This window comes from Rhinichthys klamathensis, unplaced genomic scaffold (genome assembly GCF_029890125.1).
Source record: "Rhinichthys klamathensis goyatoka isolate OS25496 unplaced genomic scaffold, OSU_Roscu_1.1 h1tg000018l_1, whole genome shotgun sequence".
In the NCBI taxonomy this organism is placed as follows: Eukaryota; Metazoa; Chordata; class Actinopteri; order Cypriniformes; family Leuciscidae; genus Rhinichthys; species Rhinichthys klamathensis.
Window position 1 is genome coordinate 5235001 of NW_026606569.1, and position 20371 is coordinate 5255371.

The 20371-nt window shown below is 42.0% G+C and overlaps 1 protein-coding gene across 1 annotated transcript in view; it reads right to left on the reverse strand.

Annotated features, from left to right (window-relative positions):
• LOC130069950 (protein NLRC3-like) overlaps positions 1-20371 on the reverse strand; it is a 54397-nt gene that overhangs the window by 6853 nt on the left and 27173 nt on the right. The window contains exons 5-6 of the mRNA XM_056234157.1: positions 10628-10801; positions 2818-2991 (exon numbers count right to left, since the gene is read on the reverse strand). Coding sequence (XP_056090132.1) covers positions 2818-2991; positions 10628-10801 — 348 coding nt within the window. The remainder of the gene's footprint in view (positions 1-2817; positions 2992-10627; positions 10802-20371) is intronic.

Genomic DNA, 20371 nt, shown 5'->3' on the forward strand with positions numbered 1-20371 from the left:
ATGGGGGAGTGGGAGAAAGTTATTTTGTTGGAAAATCATGAAAATGTTTTGTGATTTATATCTGTTTGTTATATTGTGTTTGTCTTTGTGGGTTTTGGTTCTTTTGCTGTTTTCGGCTGTCAGGACCTTTGAAATAACTGAAGTCATTTTGCAGAGTGATATGGAGCTGTAATGCAGTCAAGACCTGCCTAGAAATGGGAGCTCTAGCGCAAGTTCTACCGGGAGACTCTAATATCACGTTATTCATTAACCACATCATTCATTAACCACGTCATTCATTAAACACAGATCTAGCCAATCACTACTCGACATGTGGAGTATTAAAGCCCGGTTAACACCCATTACTACATTCACAGAAACTGACGCCGGCGTTCACTCACCCAAGTCTCGATTGCAACCATAACGACAGCGAGTTTTGAACTCACCGACTCGACTCTGGCGGCCGTGCCGTTCTCGAGCCCCAGGCCCGAGCGAGCGAGACCCGTGTGTAGGAAGCCAGCGTGAGGCGGTTCTCCTTCCCGGGGCTTAAAACAGCAATCTGACGAGAGACGCTCTCCTCCTACTGGTGTTCGAGTTTCAAGTTTTTCAAATTGGTTTTTAAGTTTTCGGTAGGCACTTTGTTCCAGCAGCCACTGTTGACGTGTCCCCTCTACTAAGATCGAACTTCATTCAAGGTAAGGATATTAACTTGGTTACTCTGCGGCTCCCTTCACCAGCGGCAGAGCCACAAATGGTGGACTGGGGTCTAAAAACTGCTGATTCCAGACTGCAACGCAACCTCTCCTTCTCCGAATTCGTTATTGCTTACGGCATTTACAGAGACATTATTTGCCAAACATTTCCCGATCGCCGGGAAGATCTCGATTTATACCTAGTGATGATTGCAGACTTTAACCAAACATATGGGGGACATTATTTTATGAATATCACAGATCGTTCTCAGCAAATCCGGCTCTTTTATCACGCTAACTTACACTAAATTAGACCGGTTCCGTTACGGACACTGAACTGCGTTCCAGCAATTTGGCAGCCCAAAAACCCCCTCTGACTTGTGCAGTATGCAGATCTCACGGACACTCTGCATCATTCTGCTAAAGCTCTTTTCAGCAGAGCTTCGGTTGCTGTCCACGATGCTGAACCTGTAAACGCTACTTTCAATGCTAAAGGCCGTCCTATTACTGTGTTCAAATGAATTCCTCTCTGCAATAACTTCAGTGAATATGTCTGCATGTTTTCTACATTTTTCTATTATTATTATCAATAATATCATTATTATAATAATTATTTTATATGTTAAACAGACAATCAGCGACATAGGCATTCCACTTTAAAAGGAGAAAACATTAGGCCCATTAACTTCTCCAGAGCTTCTTGGCATTTCACTAGCTTCAGTCGGTTCTCGTTCGTTTAAATGATATTAAGCCTTAAAGTTCTGCTTAATTAAGGGCGTGGACACTACAGTGACCGGTAACCGCTGCTGTCACTACTAGTGTTTAGGTGTGTTCGACATCGGCTGGATGAAACCGATCGGTGAGATTTGCTTGCAGGCGGGAGGAGCTGAAAACTGAGACGCGAGTCCGACACTTTCTGCTTCCCGTAGTGAAGCTCGCGCTGTGTTTGCATACTTTATCACAGCTGAAGTGAAATAAATACAATATTTGTCAAATACACAGACTCTTCAGAGACATTTTCATTCAATACTTTATAAGTACTGCTTAATACAGCGTTTGTTTGTACATGAATAAAGTTAAAAATAAGCCTATACTATCAATGTAGTGGGGTCTACGTTTTTTATTCAGTTTTATTTTTTATAAACATGACACAATATAACATCGTGACTGCATGAAAAGAGCTTTACTGTTTTAAAACAGATTTGAGAGCATTAGTGGAACTGAACGTGTGAGAATAAACATGAAATACATGTGATGGTTGTCATGCGGTGAATCCAGCCAATGGTTAAAAAACAGCTGTCATCATCAGAGTTCTTGCAGCCGCTCTGGAGAAGCTGCGCTGGCTGAGTCCTCCGGCGGCTCTCGAATCGCTCGGTACATGCAAGTCCATGAGATTAATCAATGTAACTCCACAACAAAAATGTATCCACTAACCATTCAGAAACGTCCAGGTGCATCTAAAAGTGCAACCTCTTCCCGAGTCTCTCTGTAAGGCTGCACTCCGCTACTGGTTTTTCAGAGGTTTTGGATGAGTCAAATTATTCCTGTGTTTTGTTATTGCCGGTTTATCCGAACCTCGTGTAAAGGATTGACCCTCTTCTGAACGGAGGCGGGGAGCAGCAGCTCAATTGCATTTAAAGGGACATACACAAAAAACTGAGAGTTTTTGTCATCCGTTCTCTTGCCTCCCGAGTCTTTCTGGTAGAAATGGGAGCTCTACCGGGAACACTTTAATATCACGTCATTCATTGACCTCAGATCTAGCCAATCACCACTCGACATTTGGAGAACTTAAGCCCGGTTAACACCCATTACTGCGTTTGCAAAAACTGACACCGGCGTTCATCCCCATCCTCCCCAACACCACCAGGTCGTTCTCTTGTCTCCTGAGTCTTTCTGGTAGAACTAATTTACCTGTGCGTTTACTGAAAATAATTGCACACCTGAGAATCTTCATCAGCCAATCAGAATGAAGCATTCAACAGCCCCGTATTATAACTAGAGCTAAACCTCTGTACATTCTCAATAAGAACTTTATTAAATGTAGTCATGTAATCTATAATAAAGTGTAACTGGTTTGTAATAAGTGAATATTGTAATTGTGTTTTTGAAGTTGTTTAATCAAAGCTCTCCCTGCTCTACATACTTGAGTTTTTCCAGTCTGTAGTTTGGATCGTTGAGTTTATCAGTGAGCAGCTTGACTCCTGAATCTCCTGGGTGATTGTAGCTCAGATCCAGCTCTCTCAGGTGTGAGGGGTTTGAACTCAGAGCTGAAGACACACAACCACAGCCTTCCTCTGTCACCATACAGCCAGACAATCTACAAAGACATACAGCAACAGTCCACATGACATTAGTTTGGCAATCAAATCAGTCTTTTTCACACAATGACCTGCGTAGATTGTATTTTCAGCTGTTATTTTCTGTAGATTCTTAAAAGTAACAAAAACATTAATTAGCATAGTATTAATTATGATCGTGGCTTTTCTCAAAAAAGGAAAACTTGGTGGGGGGTTTTGCGCTCCTATTGGCGGTCGTCATAGGAGAAGTCACACTGCCAGAATTTCGTCTGAGGTATAACTTTATCACAATAGTCATTGATTGACCATTGTAATGTAAAATTACATGTGATATTAGTGATCAAATATTTCATATTTTGACCTAGGAGCAGAGGAATCTTTTCAAGGATTCACAAAATTGGTCTCTGACAGCCAAATCGTGGCCAAAATCTTACAGTGGATTTAGGCAGTTCGCTCCACCAGCAGGGAACAGTAAAGGTAAAGGGCACCCAAATAATGAGTTTAGGTATAGGGGTGAAACCCTGAGGTGACATTTTTTTATTTCTCTCACCTTAATTAAGCTAATTAAGGTGAGAGAAATAAAAAATGTCACCTCAGGGTTTCACCCCTATACCTAAACTCATTACTTGGAGATTGTGGGGGGCTGGTGACGTCATCAACAATAACTTAATGTCTAATATTTCAAAACCCGACGTAGCACAAACTAAACTTTTACCGGCACAAACCAGCACAAACGAAGCACAAACGAACGAGACTATTTGGGATGAATTTGGATCATGTGGGGGGGCTGAGTGACCTCGGAATGACCTAAAAATATTCTTTTAATATCTAAAAAACCGAAGCAGCACAAACTAAACTTTTTACAGCACAAACCAGCACAAACGGAGCACAAACGAACGAGACTATTTGGGGTGAATTTGAAGGATGTGGGGGGAATGAGTGACGTCATCGACCTAACATTCAATGATTAATATTTTAAAACACGAGGCAGCACAAAATTTACTTTTTACAGCACAAAACAGCACAAACGAAGCACAAACGATTGCGTCTATTTTGGGTTAATTTGGAGCATGTGGGGGGCTGGTGACGTGACGTCATCGTCTATAATTAAATGTCTGATATTTCAAAACCCGATGCAGCACAAACGAAAATTTTACCGGCACAAAACAGCACAAATGAAGCACAAACGAATAAGACTATTTTGGATGAATTTGGATCATGTGGGGGGGCTGAGTGACCTCAGAATGACCTAAAAATATTATTTTAATATCTATAAAACCGAAGCAGCACAAACAAAACTTTTTACAGCACAAACCAGCACAAACGATTGAGCATATTTTGACGACGTTTTGCGCTGGGTGGGGGGGCAACTTCACGCAGGTTTGTTTGGTGCATATTTTTCCATGTAGCTCTCTCAGTCTCGACCCTTCATCACTAGCAGATTGGTCTGACCCAACAAAAACCAGACGTGAAAGATAAAGTCCAGTTTGGCGCTGTTTGACAGTGTGCACGCCCTTCAGGTGTACGCTCAGAAAAACTGCATCATCTCAGAACAGAACGACAATGAAATGTTTACCCGGCAAAGCTTTAACCCTCTGGGGTCGGCAAATGCGCATAGCAGCAAAATAGACTTAAAATACGCCGTCATTTCTGGTCATACAGACTTAAGAAATATGAAAAAATAAACTGTTAAATGTCTTCTTTTTTATGTGTCCACTTACAATCGAAAAATAAAATAAAGAAAATAAACAGGGTGTGCTTTCTGGCTCTCTGTGAACTTTTTTTCTGGAGCACGTCTCTAAACTTAAACCAAACTCGGCGAATACTATTCACCCAGGAATGAGCTATATATCTTTACAATCATTTAAGTGTGTACTTTTAAATTATCTAATTCATAACAAAAACAAATATTCTCTGTTTATGTAATCTATATGAAAAGAGAGAGAGAGATGTCAATCGTTCTCATTTCAGCTCATTATAGTTTATAATCTTTTAATATGACCACGCCCACGGAGAGCACGCGCTATTCAAACGCAAATGATATGAGGCGATACATGCAAACATGTGAACGCCCCCATCAACTGGATAAAACACATCAAGTTTAATCAAATTACATCACCGTATTTTTACCGTAAATGATATGAGGCAAGCATGTGAACATGTGAACAAACATGTGAACGCCCCCATCAGCTGGATAAAACACACCAAGTTTAATCAAATTACATCACCGTATTTTTACCGTAAATGATATGAGGCAAGCATGTGAACATGTGATCAAACATGTGAACGCCCCCATCAACTGGATAAAACACACCAAGTTTAATCAGATTACAGTACTTTACGTCGTTTTGCGAGGCTGTGAGGAATAATCCTGGGAAATTTACCTCAGAAGTGCTGGTTAAAATTCATTTCGACGAGCAACGGATCCATCTGAGGATTGTGAGTACGGTAGTAAGTTTTTATTATTATTAAGCGCTTTGTTCTAATTGCGAAATGGAAAAGTGTATGTAAACCGCAAAAAAAGACTATTTAAATATGAATCGCATCTGTGTGTGAATGAATGAACAGCTTTTATCAAACTTTACTACCAATTAACATTTATATGCACTAATGTATCATAAAAACAACACAATCTCATGAAAGTGTGTATCTATAGCATAAATTTAATGCAGTGCAAATGATACGCACTGTAAACCCCTTGGGTAGGATAAGGTGTGTGGAGTGCGTGTGTTTTACACGCCATAAAGTGCGTATCATATGCACGTGTAAACTGCGTATCATATGCACGTGTAAACTATTTTTGGCCTAAATGGTTACACTATGGGTACACTTTCATGAGATCCAGCTAAAAACGATATGCCTATGTTACAGACGAAATATGAAAGACAACATTTCGTAGTTTTGGATATATTATAAAGTTTTTACTGTAAAATAGACTACTGCCACATCAAATAAGCTTTTGTTCGCCAATTTCTGCTCATATGTTTAATATAGGCCTATATTATGTTTTGTCAAAAATAAAGTCATCAACTAAGATGTTATTATAGTGTTTGTTCCAATGTAGGCTTTATTCGAACTAATGAATCCTTAACTTTAAAATACGTATGATAAAATGCATACTTTAGTTTTTACTAAGAAAGATTACACCTGAAATATTGTTACAATTTTAATTGTTGTTGTAATTGTAACCTTTTTAATAAAATAGCAAAGAATATATTTACAAGGTAGATGTAAACAAAATATTAAAAGGTCAATATAAGCCTTCTCATTAAATTATTTTATTGTGTTTTATTAGTAACAAATTTGGGGAGAGGATACATATCCAAAACTTTCTGAAAATACAGTATGAGAATTAACTACACAATTACTAGAAATGTTTACCTTGGATATTATACAATTTGCAAGCAAAAATACAAGTGTATGATATAAAAATACAATATATATATATGATTAGTTTTTGTCCTTGTATTCCTTCTTGTGGCTCAGTGACACCTGAATGAGAGGCTCATTATGCAGCTCATTATGTAGGTCATTATGCAGCTCATTATGCAGCTCATTATGTAGGTCATTGTCTTCTCAGGTGTGAATCATTCCCCCACGCATATTGACTTTCCAAACAACAAGTGTCGTTTTGAAGCAAAAACTCTAGACTACCTGATACAAGTTTCAAAAGTCTTGTGAACAAATAGTCAGTATGGATTTTATGGCATTATGTCAGTGACTAAAGCTATTTGAAAAATATATTTCCTCTACCTATTTGAAAATCAAGAAAAGGCAATTCCTGAAAAATTACACAGAGGTCTAGTTTAAAATATAATTATTTTGAAGTGATTGTGCTCTTTCTAACATTATCTAGCGCAAGTGATAAATCCCGCCTGATATTTGTGCTAGCTACTGTATACAGGCCACCATACAGACTTTATCAAAGAATATGCTGATTTTCTATCAGAGTTACGCCGGTTTCACACTGCACGCGTTCGCAGAGCGTAAGCAGCGCAGGAGCAGTGCGTACGGTGAGCGGATGCAGGACACGCGCGTTTTGCTTTCATACTGGCAGCGTTTGGCGCGGCGTGTTTACAGACAAAGTACTCTATAATGGGTAAGTTGGCATTACTTTATTTCGTTTTCAAATACATTTAAGAGAAAAGACTTGTCAAGAAGCTTATTTCATTAATTAATAGGCTATATCATATAACTTTTGGTTCATCTTTGTTTTTGTTGACTTTGTTTTCTGTTTAAATTGATTAAGGTCATTTGATTGACTGTTTAAAACACAATAGATATCATCAATGCGCTTTTGGGTCAAACTGCTGTGTATTTTGGCCATGATCAATGCATTGTCACTTTAATTCAGCGAGCGGCGCAGCAAAAATAGACAGGACGCCGAAACTATCGCGGCACTGCTGCTCCTGCTCTGCTCCTGCTACGCGCTGCCGCGCCGCCTCTGCGTGCGGTGTGAATGCTCTAATCTGTTAACATGGGCGCCGAAAAAAATACGCACTGCTTGCGCGTGCAGTGTGAAACCGGCGTTAGTACTGGTTACAGATAAAGTCCTTATTGTTGGCTATTTTAATGGTAAATGGTAAATGGACTGCATTTATATAGGGCTTTCACAGACCCAATGGCCATCATGTACTTTACATATGCGCACCCAAGCGCTTTATATATTGCCTCATTCACTCATTCATATACCGACGGCGGTGTCAGCCATGCAAGGCGCCATCCAGCTCGTCGGGAGCAGCTGGGGTTAGGTGTCTTGCTCATGGACACCTCGACACTTGGTCAGGTGGAACCGGGGATTGAACCACCAACCTTTTGGTTTGTAGACAACCTATATGAACCACTGAGCCACTGCCGCCCCTAATATCCATGTAGATAATGAAAAAGACGCATTGGGATTGCCATTTAGAGACAATCTGAACTCTGTTGGAGTTACACAACATGTGTCAGGACCCAGTCATTATCGTAATCATACATTAGATCTATTTCTGTCAGGACCACTATCGTCAAATACGATTGACAATTATCATACAATTTGGATTAGCGGTATGGTTCAGTTCTGGGCGAGAACTCCCTGCGCATCCATGCAGCCTAGCATGGATAAGAGCAGGGAGAGCAGCAATAACCCCCCAAAACAAAACCATATGCCAATATCCCCCAAACCCAACTGACAGCGCAATTCTGGATTTTTTTTTTTTTTTGCAGTTACCTGAGTGAGCCAAGGCAACAAGCATGTTGCCAATACTTGAAAAGCTTGAGCAACAGCATGTCACCAACCATACCGGAAAGCCTTGAGCAACAATTATCTTGCCCTTACCTGGATAACCTAAACAAGTATGTTGCCAATACCCTCATGAGCCATAGCAACAAGCATGTTGTCAATACCCGAAATGCTTTAGCAGTAAACATGCATATTGCCATAAATGAGATGAGACTCTTCGATTATCGAGTATTTTTGGGGAAATTTTTTACTTTTAAGAGTAGATTTAATTGTGGGTACTTTTACTTTAACTCGAGTAAATTTCTAATGAAAAAACTGTATTTTTACTTACGTTGGGCGACGTTCCTCTCGTTACTTCATTTTAATGCAATATGTTGTTAAAAGCGTAGTTTATTCTAAGCGCGCGCTCTCTCTTTTTTCTGGGCATGAGCGATGCTCAATTCACAAATGAATCACTCTTTTGAGTCGATTCTGTTCAAAGACTTCATCAAACAAGTTGGGCAGATCTGTCTAAATCGGTTCGCGAATCAGTTTGAATGATCTGTTCAGTTTCCTCACGCACTGAATCGTCTCGGAGTCGTAACAGGAAGATTTAAGAACATCAAGAGCGTTGTATGAAGTGGCGGTCTACAGTCTACAGTACAGTCTAGAAAGTAAATCTGCAAATGCATCATATTTTTTGCCAGCGATGAAGATCTTTATTAGTTGAACATCTTCGTATGTTACTTCGTAAGCTGTCTGTGAATGAATTATTCCACACGACGATACATTCGATTTCATTCAGGTAATTCATTTTACAACCAAACAGATTATTACGCCATATAGCACTACTACAAAGTATGACATTGCCCTTTTTTTTGGACATATACATTACTTTATAGTTATACATTAAATAAATAAGCTATCATCGTCCAGTTTATGAATGTGTGTACACACACAATGTGTGTTTATTGCGCAGTGGCGTGCGAACTCGACTTGAAAACGAATGCCTTTGCCTGCCTTATTAGACTCAGTTAACCAGTTTAAAGATGCTTTCATAAATATAGCCTACATTTAAATACATTTTGGAGAACAGAAGAAGATCCGTGCATTTGATCGTTGTTTGTGTTGTGTCAATGGTTCCCATCCCTTTACATATGAATGCAAAACTCCATAGAGTCACTTTATTCCGACATTGTCTAATAATCCAAATGTAGTTGTATAAGTTAATATACTATTATACAAACCAAAGGACAGGCAATGGTTTTCAGGCTACAGATATAATATACAGATATACAGAAATAATGTTTGTCTCTTCTGTTTTTGTTGCAAAGATGGCTTCTCTAATTATGATGATAATAGTCATTTAAATGAAACAAATATCTAAATAATATCATGTTATATATATATATATAGGCCTATGTGATCCAAAGTAACTAGTAACTAACTACTTGAGTAGTTTTTTCATTGGATACTTTTTTACTCTTACTCAAGTAACCTTTAAGATTATTACTTTTACTTTTACTTTGAGTAAATATTTGTACTTGTACTTTTACTTGAGTACAGTTTTTGGATACTCTACCCACCTCTGCCCACGATAGTCGAAAAAGTCGACGTCGAGGGCACAAAGACACTGGAAGTATATGGTTTACTCCATGGCTCGTCATGGAGGTCTTTGAAGAAGGGGAGAGACTGATGTTTTGGTCCCTCCCCCCTTTTTGAATGAGCTCGCGAGTTCCCGTTTCCTCGTATGTAGATCTGTTATCCTCTCACGGAAGTCATTTACCGCGCGCGCCAGCATCAGTTGTGCGCTCGGTTATTATTGCCATTGATTTGTCGCCATAACTAACTCCTAACAAAGATCTGTAGTCAGATATAGAGTGAGAGAGAGAGTTTTTGACGCACACATGCACAGAGTGATCTGAAGAAAAAAGATCTTGACGATGCACCTGTGGCTCATCTATTTATAACCTCGCGTAGCGGGTGCACGCCGATGACGTAAACGCCCGAGGCTATATTACCTCCGGGTCAATTCTATTGACGTGTTTTCACACAATATTCACAGCTGGTCACGATTAAAGACGTTCCCAATGTGCTCCATTGTAGCTTTTGAAAGGGAACAGCACAGCACAAACACAGGCCACATTTACACATAGCCGGGTATTTAGAGAAATTAATATCAACATGGAGATAATGTTTTTCTAAAAAATTATAAACTTGCACCTTGGAACCTATTTCAAAGTTTGCGTTCTCAAGCCACCAAACACTGTTGTATTGCAAATGAAAGGACAGAACGCATTAAAAGTTTTGTGTTTTCAGTAAAACGGTGTTGTGTAAGCGACCCCTAAGTTAATAAAAAATCTCTTGTTCTGGCATTCCATGAGAGCAGATGCCACATTCTGTGACTAAATCATTTATTGTGATAGTATTTCATTAATTATTTTGCAAACATTTACCGCAGTATCTCCAGCTGACAGTTTGGACTCTTCAGTCCATCAGAAAGCATCTTCACTCCAGAATCCTGCAGGTCATTGTTAGTCAGGTCCAGCTCTCTTAGAAAGGAGTTTGAGGATTGTAGAGCAGAAGACAAACTCTCACAACACTGAGCAGTGAGATTGCAGCTATGTAGCCTGTGAAGAGAAGAAAACAGCAGTAATGCAATAGTAATGTTTATTAGGTAGGGTTTATAATAATTTGGAAAAACATTTGACTGAAGGGATGTAAGCAAAAGGGATGCACCGATACCGATATCACCGGTGCCGGGCCCGATACTCGTACTCGTGTACTCATACTCAAAAAAATGCTCCGATACCAAAAACCAATACCAGGAAGCATGTAACACTGCAGAATAACACTGACAACAGAGAGTAGAATGGGAATAGAAAAGAAGGCAGTCTATTAAGTAAATATATCTCATTTGTGGAGTATTAAACAGAATATAGAAACGCCTATATAGCTGTGGTGCGCAAGCTAATAAGAGAAAAACCCACAGTGGCACAGACCCCGCGAGCTTGATGAGCGCATCCCCTTTTCACTGACGTCAGCGGAAAGTTTGTAGTTCAGTTAGATGTCAATGGCAAAGAAAGTAAAACGAGACATGTAGCTTATTATTAACATTAACTGGCGAGAGAGAGAGAGAGAGCACTTCTGTTGCACGCTATTAATCGTTCACTCAGCACACGTGTCATTTGGATGCAAGTAAAACATCAACTGTGGTTCCCTACATTATTACAGGATGTTTTCAAGTCAAGAAGTTTCATGAACCCAAACATCTAAAGCGTGTGTCCCAAACACTGCGTCTCAGTGTTTGCTGCTGTCTCAGTTTGCGAATATTTCATTGAATTCTCTTTCACGTCTTGCGCTAGTACGGACAAATTCATACAACATTATGTAAAAACGCTTGTCTAGTGAGTATCCTAGTAAACTTAGATAGTTATATCTCAAGTGCACGTAGACAGTATATTCAGATGGGATCCGTGCACTCGGTCATAAAGAGGCAGCAGTCTAATAAACCTGCTGCTGTGTTTTAATGTTATTCAAACAATAAAGGACAAATAAATCACTCACTGCTCTAGACTGAAACCCTTTTTAACTTTGTAAAGATCATTCTATATTCAATTTATACAGTGATGAATATTCAGTGTTATTTCACATTTGATTACTTTATTCAAAAGTCTGTACCTGAAAACTACTGACCTACCTGAAAAAAAAAACTATTTCATTTGTAGCCTTTCTTTGTTCTATTTATGCTATTTTTAATTTAATTGAATTTTTCTCATTTTATTATTGACTGCTTGTCTTTAATAATGTTTTACATTTACATTAATTTGGCTAGTAGTTTTTGCTGTAGTATCAAAATTGTAACAGAGAATTGTTAGTCACTGATTAGTTAACCTTCATCCACGGTGTCTGGTGAGTTCCCTCATTTACCCAGTGTATATTATTCTCCCCGTTCAGTTCAGTCCTAAGTCAGTTATTGTTTGTGTCTATGTTAACACGCTGTTGCGTCCTGTTCCCCTGCTTGTGAACATTAAAGCTTTGTTTTCGTTTGGAATCAAGCTTTGTCTGTCTGCTTCATCAACCAGCGTGACAGTATCTAGTGGTGGACAGATCAAGGCTTTGTGAAACACTGAAACAGTTGAAGCAAATGTACCATATTGTGTCGAGGCTTCGAAACAATCCGACACCTGTCTCCACGGGGACCCCTAGTGGTCAAAACAGTGTAAATGCAACAAAAACCCGGTCCAAACATGGATAAAAAACGTCTCGGTTACGTATGTAACCCTAGTTCCCTGATAGGGAACGAGACGCTGCGTCAAACGCTGTCGGAACGCCCCTGCGTTGTGCGTCATGAAGCACGTATGGAATCAGCCCAATGGAGAGACGGAACGTCATAGGCGGGTGACGTCACCGACCAGGAAACTATAAAGCACCCCAAAAACACAAGCGCATCAGCTTCTGATAGGCCTGAAGGAGCGCTTAACGGGAATGCCGGGAGTATGGCAGAACGATGCAGCGTCTCGTTCCCTATCAGGGAACTAGGGTTACATACGTAACCGAGACGTTCCCTTTCAAGGGAACTTCGAGCTGCGTCAAACGCTGTGGGAACGCGAATACCCACGTCGCCATAGGACCAAGTGACCGTCATGTGAGATCTAGCGCACAGCGGACGAGAGCACCTGCACGGTGAAGACCATCCAGTCGCATCACAAACCTCACTCAGGGACACTCCTGACAATAAAGCTTTGGATGCAGCCATACTCCTAGTAGAGCGGGCTCGTACAGCCAAAGGTGAAGGCTGACCAGCCGACTCATAAGCACGTGAGATAGCCTCGACCACCCACTTGCTCATTCTCTATTTAGACGCAGGACACCCTTTCCTGGGTGGGCCGAAACATACAAATAAATGTTCTGATTTCCTCCACAGGGCAGCTCTGTGGACATAAGCGTCTAACGCCCTCACTGGGCAGAGCAAATGAAGTTTCTCCTGGTCTGACGACAGAAATGGAGGAGGACAGAAAGCCTGCAGAACTGTAGGTCTAACAACATTAGTAGGGACCTTAGGAACATAACCTGGCCTAGGGTATAGAAAAGCCTTAACCATACCAGGCGAAAATTCCAGGCACGAACTGCTGGCCTCAGCCTTAAAGTGCCACGAAGGAAACGAGTTATAAGCGGGTGTCTCCCAAGAAAAACTCCACTGAAAGGGACGTGGTAAGCAACCAGTGCCGCCACATACACCTTTAGTGTGGAGGGGGATAACCCTGTGGAGAAACGCTCCTGCAGGAATTCCAGCACTGCACCCACTGGGCAGTTAACTGGGTCCTACAGGTGTTCTCCACACCAAGAAGTGAAAAGTTTTCACTTCAAAGGCATATAGCTTCCTCGTGGATGGAGCTCTGGAGTGAAGGATGGTCTCAACAACCTCGGTTGAGAGACCGGAATCTATGAGCTGGGCCCCCTCAGAGGCCAAGCCCACAGCTTCCACAACTCTGGGCGGGGGTGAAATATCATGCCGCCCGCCTGAGAGAGTAGATCCCTCCTGACCGGAAGCTCCAAAGGAGAGCCGTCCAGGAGAGAAACCAGGTCCGCAAACCATACTCGGGCCGGCCAGAACGGGGCTACTAATAGTAGGCTGACCCCGTCCCGGCGAACCCTCTCCAGAACTCCTGGTAGCAGAGCAATCGGGGGGAAAGCGTACAGACGTGACCTCGGCCACGGCTGCACCATAGCGTCCAACCCCAGAGGGGCTGGATGACTGATGGAGAACCATAGACGACAGTGCGATATCTCCTTGGAAGCGAATAGGTCCGCCTCGGCGCGACCGAAACTCAACCAAAAGAGCTCCACCACCTCGGGGGTGGAGTCTCCATTCCCCCGGCCTCGGCCCCTGCCTCGACAGAGAGTCCGCTACCACATTCAAATACCCAGGAAGATACATTGCTCTCAGTGATAGTAACTTCCCTAGGGACCACAGGAGGACCTGACGGGCCAACTTGTAAAGCCGGCGAGACCGCAGGCCCCCCTGACGATTTATATAAGAGACCACCGACGTGTTGTCTGACTGAACTAGCACATGATGACCTCTCAGGTCTGCTAGGAAGTGTTTCAGAGCCTGAAACACCGCCAACATCTCTAGACAATTTATATGCCATGATAGATGATGGTCCTGCCACAGACCTTGGGCTGGACGACCACTCATGACCGCCCCCCACCCTGTGAGGGAAGCATCCGCCGTTAGCTTTACGCGACGACAAAGAGCCCCCAGCACAGGATCTTTGGATAGGAACCAAGTTTCTTTCCACAAGACCAGAGCACGAAGGCAGCGCTGCGTGACTTTGATCGTGCGGAGTGGATTTCCCCTCGGGGAGAATCCCTTGGTCCTGAGCCACCACCGCAGCGGTCTCATGTACAACAGGCCAAGGTATAACGTTGGACACTGCTGCCATCAAACCCAACAGTTTCTGAAACTGCTTTACAGTGAGTAGCTGGCCTAGCTTTACTGTTTCAAGGCTGAAGAATCGAAGCGATGCGGGTGAACTAATCCCAAACAACGCCCAGAAAAGTGGTCTCCAGGGAAGGAGATAAACACTTTTCTTCGCATTCAGCCTCAACCCCAACTTCCTGATATGCGCGAGGACGACATCTCGATGTCGAACCGCCATCTGCTCCGTAAAGTACGGGGAGATAGCTAGACCGAACGGAAGAACCCTATACTGGAATGCCTTGCCCCCGAAGGCAAACCTCAGGAACTTCCTGTGTTGTGGAAGTATGGAAATGTGGAAGTAAGCGTCCTTTAGATCTATCGTGACAAACCAGCCCTCGGACCTGATTTGTGACACGACCTGCTTGATAGTGAGCATCTTGAATTGAGCTTCCCTAACGAGCGATTTTATAGGCGCAAATCTAAAATTGGACGCAACCCCCCATCCTACTTTGGAACGATGAAATATCGGCTGTAATAACCTAGCTCCAAACTGGGAGGAGGAACCCGTTCTATAGCCCCCTTTTGAAGGAGCGTTTTCACCTCTTGTTCCATTACCAGAGCCTGCTCGGGGCCCACACTATGGGCAGAACCCCTCTGAGTTTCGGTGGACAACACCTAAATTGGATCGCATAACCTCTTACTACTGTCTGCAGGACCCACTGAGATATTCTTGGAAGGCTTTTCCACTCTGCCAAACAAATTCTACTAAGGGTACCAGTCTCTCGAGACTGGTCTCTGGTGTAATTTGAGCAGCAAACACAGCGCCCAGTAACGACGCACCGGCAGGGAACAACTGGTTTGACCGCTCTGAGACCCTCCTCAGAGGGAGCGAGCGTCCCTCGGGAAAGCACTCGCTGGGACCGTCTACGCCCCGGCATGAAGGCGGGGTTGGCAGAACGGGCCCCTGAGGGCACCGAGGAAGAATGGGCACCGTAAAAAGAGGTGAACACCTTTCTCCCTCGATGGGGACCACCCTCAGTGTCAGAGGCGGCGAGCGTCCCTCGGGAAAGCACTCGCCGGGACCGTCTGCGCCCCGGCATGAAGGCGGGGTTGGCAGAACGGGCCCCTGAGGGCACCGAGGAAGAATGGGCACCGTAAAAAGAGGTGAACACCTTTCTCCCTCGATGGGGACCACCCTCACTTTTTTTTTTTTTCTTCAGAGGAGGCGAGCGTCCCTCTGGAAAGCGCTCGCCGGGACCGTCTGCGCCCCGGCATGAAGGCGGGGTTGGCAGAACGGGCCCCTGAGGGCACCGAGGAAGAATGGGCACCGTAAAAAGAGGTGAACACCTTTCTCCCTCGGTGGAGACCGCCCTCAGCATAACCAATATAACTGGCCTCAAAACAGTTCTATTGCTTTTTTTTATATTTTTTATACATATATATATATTATATTATATTATATTATATTATATTTATTTTTCCAAAAGCTTTGGCTGAGAGTGCCGCGTCTGGTCCCACTGTCCAGCAGGGGGAGCGCGAGACGCGATACTCTGCTTTGCTGCGCCTATGCGATGAGCTCGTGGACGGCCGGGGCTGCTCCCGCCCAGCAGCCCCGTGGACGTGAACTTTTAATGGAAGAAACCTTTTAAAAGCTGCTACCTGCTTCTTTTCTTCCTGAAATTATCAATGACAGTATTAACTAAGTCACTGAATAACCCCGCAGGGGAGAGAGGATCATCTAAAAGAAAGCTTTCTCTTTCTGTTTCATGTTGGAAAAAATCATTTTACCACAAATCGGCAGCCTGACGCAGTTCTCGAACCACGTCAGTACTGCCTCCTCACTCACGCTCACGTCCTTTAGCAAATCAGCCTGGTATATGCCTGCAATATAGACATTGTATACAGACACGACGCAGCCTGACCTGCCGCCAAATACACTTTACAAAGCCGAAATATTTCATAATGGCTTGGAAGGTAATGCCGGTGCTTTAAAACCCTCTGGGGTCCAAGGTGTTTTTGGGGTCCTTGAGATGTTTTGACATACTCTGACATTTGTGCTTTTTTCAGTTGCTTATAAACATTTTACTGGCAAAGGTGTAATTACACTCTATTTAGCACACACAGGGCTACCATAATGTGTTATCAACATGTATGTACATTTTTGTATTTTTGAGAGAATATTGTTTATGCGTGGTTATTGAAAAAACTAAAACTTAAAGTTTCTGAAATAAGGCCACAAAACACATACTAAATATCTGTCCACAAGACTTTTGACTAATGGATGTTGTCGCCTAGAGTTTTTTCTTCAAAATGATCTGAAAATCATCCTGCCTTATCATTCACATAAAACAATAGATTGGTTTAAATTTAAAAATGACACTTTTTGTTTGGAAAGGCAATATGCGCAGGGGTGTGACCTGCTGTGATTCACACCTGAGAAGACAATGGGCCTGCATAATGAGCGCATAATGGAGCTGCATACTAATGACCCTTTCATTCAGGTGTGTCACTGAGCCACAAGAATGCAATGACAATATATATATATATATATATATATATATATATATATATATATATGCCTATATAATACAAAATTGGTTCACAGTTCCAATTATTTATTTATTTTTCAAATTGTGCTTGCAAATTGTATAATATCAAATGTAAAAATTTCTAGTAATTGTGCAGTTAATTATCATACTGTTTTTACAGAAAGTTTGGGAATGTATCCCAAATGTGTCACTAATAAAACACAATACAAATAATTTAAAGAGGAGGCTTATATTGAGCTTTTAAGATTTACCTAAGATTTATTTATATGTAGCCTACATATATTTTTGCTATTTTAATAAAAAGGTTACAATTACAACAACAATTAAAATTTTAACTATATTTCAAATGTAATCTTTCTTTGTATTATATACTAAAGTATACATTTTATCATACATATTTCACAGTTGCGGATTAATTAGTTTGAATATAGCTTACATTCGAACAAACACTATAATAACATCTTAGCAAACAAGCTTATTTGATGTGGCAGTATTTTACAGTAAAAACGACATCTTGTCTTTCATATGTAACATATCGTTTTTATGATTAGGACATATAAATGTTAATTTGCAGTTTAATACGTTGCTTATACAAAAATATTTTATTTCAACATATTTCAGTCGATTTTTACTCATCTCAGTATTGGAATATAGTTAGGTAAAAGCTGTTCATTCATTCACACACAAAAACGCGATTCAAACAGTCTTTTTGTTTACAGACACTATTCCATGTCGCGATTAGCACAAAGCACTTGAAAATAAAGAATGTACCTATTTCCTCGGCTGGATCCGTTGCTCCTCCAAATGAAACTACCTGTAGGCTACTTCTGAGGTAATTTTTTCCAGGATTATTATTAAGATAGTACTATTATTCCTCACAGCGTCGTAAATCTGAGTCTCTTTCGGTGGTTATCCAGCTGATGTGGGCGTGGATCGCCTCAGAGCGTTTGTGTTTGAATAGAGCGCGCGCTCCGTGGGCGTGGTCAAATTAACTTTAATGAGCTGAGACGAGAACGACTATCATCTCTCTCTTTTCGTACAGATTACATAAAATGAGAAAAAATTTTTTTTATATAAATTACTTCATTTAAAAGAAGATAATTTAGGCTTCATGCCTGTGTGCCTGTATACCTGTTTGACTGAGTATTTGCAGAGTTACAAATGATCTTTCGGACGCGTTTCAGGATGGACTTCACTGACAGAGAGAACGCAGAACGCGTATCATGTTTATTTTTCTTTATTAGGCGAAAAGCACAACACTTTGTTTTTATTATGAGGTTCCACAAAAAAAATACAAACTTAACAGGATCGAATGATGTACAACACTTATATGTAAGATCAAAATTAACAGAGTAATTTGAGTCTCTTTTGCACTGATAAGGAAAAAAGTGAGCTGGTATCGCCGGCGAGACCGCCGACCCCAGAGAGTTAAATGACAATGCAGCCTCGGAAGAGAGATAGCTCCCAAGCGTCTCTTCTACCCGCGGCAAAGCGCCGTTTTTTCTTTTCAAAACCCTAGCCCCCGCTAAATCTGAATATGTGAATGATTGGGGGCTAAAATTATATCAGAAGCCTGCTTCTTCCATAATCTCGACACCTCAGTATGGAGATCATGAAAAAAAACGGCAAGCACCGGCATGGGGGTTGCACGGGAAGGAAGAAATCTTTCATCTAACTTAGATTTAATAACAGACTCCTGCCTATAGCCACTGGCCACTCAATGCTTAGTTCTGATACAGCTCGAGTGAGAACCTCCATGAGCTCTTCGCTTTCGGGAGTGTTAGGTGGCTTTCGGGAGTGTTTGCAGTACATTACATTACATTACATTTAATCATTTAGCAGACGCTTTTATCCAAAGCGACTTACAAATGAGAACAATAGAAGCAACAATAGAAACTAACAGTAGGACAACAATACGTAAGTGCTATAACCCCTCTCAGTTTAATTTTAGTGCAGTTTTTTTTTTTTTTTATAGAATAGAAGAGAAGAGAAAGTGTTAATTCTACTGAATCAAGTGCTGCCGAAAAAGATATGTCTTCAGCAGTTTCTTGAAAGTGGCTACTGACTCAGAAGCTCTGGTTGAGTTAGGCAGATCATTCCACCAACAGGGAACAGCCATGGTAAAGGTCCGAGAAAGAGATTTTGTGCCTCTTTGAGATGGTACCACAAGACGACATTCGCTAGCAGAGCGCAGGTTTCTGGATGGCACATAAGTCTGAAGTAATGAGTTTAGGTAAGAGGGAGCAGTGCCAGTTGTTGTTCTGTAGGCAAACGTCAGTGCCTTGAATTTAATGCGAGCGGCAACTGGCAACCAGTGCAATTGTGTGAGGAGAGGAGTGACGTGTGCTCTCTTCGGCTCATTGAAGACTACTCTGGCTGCAGCATTCTGGATCAATTGTAGAGGTTTGACAGAGCAAGCTGGAAGACCAGCCAGGAGAGCATTACAATAGTCCAGTCTGGATAAAACAAGTGCTTGGACAAGGAGTTGTGTGGCATGCTCTGTAAGGAAGGGCCTGATCCTCCTAATGTTGTGCAAAGCAAATCTGCAGGACCGGGCAGTTCTAGCAATGTGGTCTGTGAATTTCAACTGATCATCAATTACAACCCCAAGGTTCTTAGCTGACCTTGATGGAGTTATGGATGACGAGCCTAGCTGAATGGAGAAGTTGTGATGAAGTGTTGGGTTGGCCGGGACCACAAGTAGCTCTGTCTTCGCAAGGTTTAGTTGAAGGTGGTGGTCCTTCATCCAGCCAGAAATGTCTGTCAGGCAGGCTGAGATACGAGCAGCTACCGTCGGATCGTCAGGTTGGAATGAGAGGTAGAGTTGCGTGTCATCAGCGTAGCAATGATAGGAAAAGCCATGTTTCTGAATCACGGATCCTAGTGATGTCATGTAGATGGATAAGAGGAGTGGTCCAAGCACTGAGCCCTGAGGCACCCCAGTAGCTAGATGTTGGGTCTTAGATGCCACACCTCTCCACAACACCCTAAAGGACCTACCTGAGAGGTTAGACTCGAACCATTGGAGTGCAGTTCCCGAGATGCCCTTCATCTTTAGGATTGACAGGAGGATTTGGTGGTTAACTGTGTCAAAAGCAGCAGACAGATCCAGCAGGATGAGGACCGAGGATTTGGAAGCTGCTCTTGCCAGTCTCAGAGCTTCAATTACTGAGAGCAGGGCAGTCTCAGTTGAGTGTCCGCTTTTGAAACCAGACTGATTGTCG